This window comes from Castanea sativa, chromosome 1 (assembly GCF_040712315.1).
Source record: "Castanea sativa cultivar Marrone di Chiusa Pesio chromosome 1, ASM4071231v1".
Lineage (NCBI taxonomy): Eukaryota > Viridiplantae > Streptophyta > Magnoliopsida > Fagales > Fagaceae > Castanea > Castanea sativa.
In genome coordinates this window covers 1925326-1928565 of record NC_134013.1, presented here as the reverse complement: position 1 = coordinate 1928565, position 3240 = coordinate 1925326, and the positions used below count along the sequence as shown (strand labels likewise).

Here is a 3240-nt window from a genome sequence, read left to right as displayed (position 1 = left end):
TGTTCCACTTATGTCTTGATTCTGTGCATTCCATACATCGCATTCTTTGTAGTGGTTTACAGTTAGTTCTAATGAGAAAATTATTTAATATTTCTATATGACAATGAGGTAGTATTCTACACCAACAAATATAAGTCATTTACTTTTAAATTATGATATAAACTCAGAAAGTAATATGAAAAAATTTAACTAGTATTAATTGATTTGTATTTATTAGTGCAGAGTAAGAGAAATTATTGGCTCTTGTACTTCTTGAAGAATATCCTTTCATTAATAATTTTCGTAAGGTATATGTTTTTTCAAGTTTTTTATCACTAAATAAATAATTTGTGTTTAAATCTCACTTACACAATATATATATATATATATATATATATATGAAATTTTGATCCGATGATAAAGACAATTATCATGGACTAGATATCAAAATTTTCAAATATTATTGTAGCTATAATTTTTTTTTTTTTTTTTTTAAGTTGTATACTTGAAGAGAGAGATTTCTTTGTCATGGTCAACCTATAAGGACAAAGAGATATGGGACTTTCATAATTCCACAAACCGGATTCGTTTCCCTACTCATTTCCTTCCTTTGTTTAATAATCAGTCCCCACGCCCTTCTCACAAGAATACCTTTTAACACATATTCCTCCATTAATTTTTTTGGAACAAGAAGACCTTATTGCCTTCATATATACGTGCTCTTTCTACTTCGACAATAATAAAGCTTTCTTACAACATGGTTCTCGATGATGTTTGTAACGCAGGCCTTGCTCTTGCAATAGGCTCCCATGACAAGCAAGAAAATCATGATCACTTGCAGCCTGATCATCACCAAGAAAAGAAGAAAAAGAAGAGGAAGATGGAGAAGTTTTCTCTAAAGTATGACCACCTTTTCCCTTCTCTTACGCTAGGCCCATCAGATGAGACTTCTTACACATACCAATTGGCTACAACAAAGAAAGAAGCTGGAAAAGCAGTACTAGCTGGTGATTCTGTGGATTATTTGCCTAATAAACAGGCTTCTTCTCTTAGTGCAGTATCATCTTTTTCTAATTCCTCTAGCATCAAGAGGGAGAGAGAATTATCAGGTGGTGATGAAGAGGTTGAGATAGAGAGAGTCTCTTCAAGAGTAAGCGATGAAGATGAGGAAGCTAGTCCAAGGAAGAAACTTAGACTCACCAAAGAACAAGCGGCTATCTTAGAAGACAACTTTAAAGAACATGCTACTCTCAATCCTGTAATTATTTCATCTTTCTTTATCTTTGTATTCCATCTATCTCTATGTATAGTAGCATCCATGTTCTTGTGCTGTATAAATTATAATCATTATCAGTGTTTTTATTGAAGTTATGCATTTTTTTTTATAGACTGATAAATTTGTTTACCTTTTTTTATTTTGTGCTTTGGAATTATCAGAAACAAAAGCAAGACTTGGCACACAAGTTGAATCTACGGCCGCGGCAAGTAGAAGTGTGGTTCCAGAATCGGAGAGCCAGGTAATTGACCTGAACCATGAAATTGATCAATTTTAATTGGACACGGTCCTTTTCTTTTTTATTTATTTATTTTTTATGATTGCATGAATAAGTTTTTATTCATTTTCCCTTGTCTATGTATAGGACTAAGCTGAAGCAAACCGAAGTAGATTGTGAAATATTGAAGAAATGCTGTGAAAGACTAACAGATGAGAACAAGAGGCTACAGAAAGAGCTCCAAGAGCTTAAGTCTTTGAAACCAGCTGCACCCTTTTATATGCAGCTTCCTGCAGCCACTCTCACTATGTGTCCCTCTTGTGAAAGGGTTTGCAATGGTGGTGATGGCTCTTCTACAAGTCCTTTCTCAATTGGACCATCAAAGCCTCACTTCTATAATCCCTTCACACATCCATCTGCAGCTTGCTAGAGACAAGTTAAAAAGGCCAGAACACCGATGTTTTTGTTTGGGGCTTCTGTTCTGTGTCATATATATATATAGGAAGAACTGGCTCATTAATTAATTTGTAGAGACTATAAATATATATATATATATATATATATATATATATATATATATATTTCTGTGGTGTAAGAATTAGTTAATTCAGTCTCTAAGACAATCCCTTTCTTTCTTTTCTGTACGTGTTTATAATTATTTAAAAATTCTATGAAGGGATTCTTCTTCTTCTTCTTCTTTTATACTAGCTGAAAAAATATTAGTCAATGATTTTGATTCATTTATATTGGCGAACAGTTTTTGTTATCCAGCAGGGTTAAAAAGTGTGAAAAACAATGTTGGAAAAACAAGGACTAATTTGTGTGGAAAGTGCAAACCATACCAAAATCAGTTAGGTAATTAAGGCACCTGTAAATTTAATAAATGGTGAGGATATTTATGGGAAATAGTTTTTTACTCAACCTAGTTTGCACTACCTTTCGGCAAAAGTTGTTGGTTGAAGCACCTTTCTTAGAGGTGGGTTTAATTATCCGAAGGTTCCTACCTTGCTTGGATGTAATTGTTGATGCATTAGTTTGTTTGGAGGTGTGTGACAGTGTGACTTCTATACGAGAAAGTATTTTATGGATCTTATATATACAGCGATCTTACATAACTGTGAGATGAGTAGTGTTATAGATATAATATTTTTTATAATAAATGTTCACGAGTGTTAAGTTGTTGGGTTGTCGCCATCTTGTTTGGACTCTTTACTAACTCTATTTTATTGTCTATCATTTAAAATTTGTCGTTGTGAAAAATTTTGTTTAAAAAAATGGACGAAAAATTCATTTTCATCTTTACATTTTCACGCGATTCTCACTTTGATCCCTAACTTTTTTTTCCCCACTTTTACTCCCTATTCTGAATAACGCGTCTCGTACTAGTTCTTTCCGTCAATGCCTTAACGGCAAAGTCCTATATGGCAAACGGAAGTATTAAAATAATAATAAAAGATTTATTTTGGCATTAAAAAATGCCATGTTAGCATCTAAATTAAAAAAATTAATTTATTAATTTTAACTAAATAAAAAAATTAAAACAGAATTACAAACCATAAATCACATGAATTGAGATCTAAGTGCATATTGAACAAAAATACAAACCTAGATCTAAGAACACAAACCCAGAAATTAAAATCCAAAAATTAAAAATCTCAAAATCACCATTTTCTCAAACCCAACAAAATCATCAAATTCTAAAGTTCCAAAGTACCAAATCAATCCAAAAATACAACACAACCAATCCAAACAAAAAAATCTCAAACTC

The 3240-nt window shown here is 32.1% G+C and overlaps 1 protein-coding gene across 1 annotated transcript; it reads left to right on the top strand.

Moving 5' to 3' along the window:
* Positions 1–590: 590 nt before the first annotated feature.
* Positions 591–2165, top strand: LOC142621739 (homeobox-leucine zipper protein HAT22-like). The gene is made up of 3 exons (XM_075795091.1): positions 591–1237; positions 1417–1496; positions 1620–2165. The coding sequence occupies exons 1-3, from the start codon at positions 737–739 to the stop codon at positions 1900–1902; spliced, it is 864 nt and encodes a 287-aa protein (XP_075651206.1). The 5' UTR covers positions 591–736; the 3' UTR covers positions 1903–2165.
* Positions 2166–3240: the final 1075 nt, after the last annotated feature.

Coding starts and splice junctions, on each gene's coding strand:
- LOC142621739 (XM_075795091.1), top strand. CDS start 737: ATGGTTCTCGATGATGTTTGTAACGCAGGCCTTGCTCTTGCAATAGGC. Junction 1,238..1,416: donor AACATGCTACTCTCAATCCT/GTAATTATTTCA, acceptor TGGAATTATCAG/AAACAAAAGCAAGACTTGGC. Junction 1,497..1,619: donor TTCCAGAATCGGAGAGCCAG/GTAATTGACCTG, acceptor GTCTATGTATAG/GACTAAGCTGAAGCAAACCG.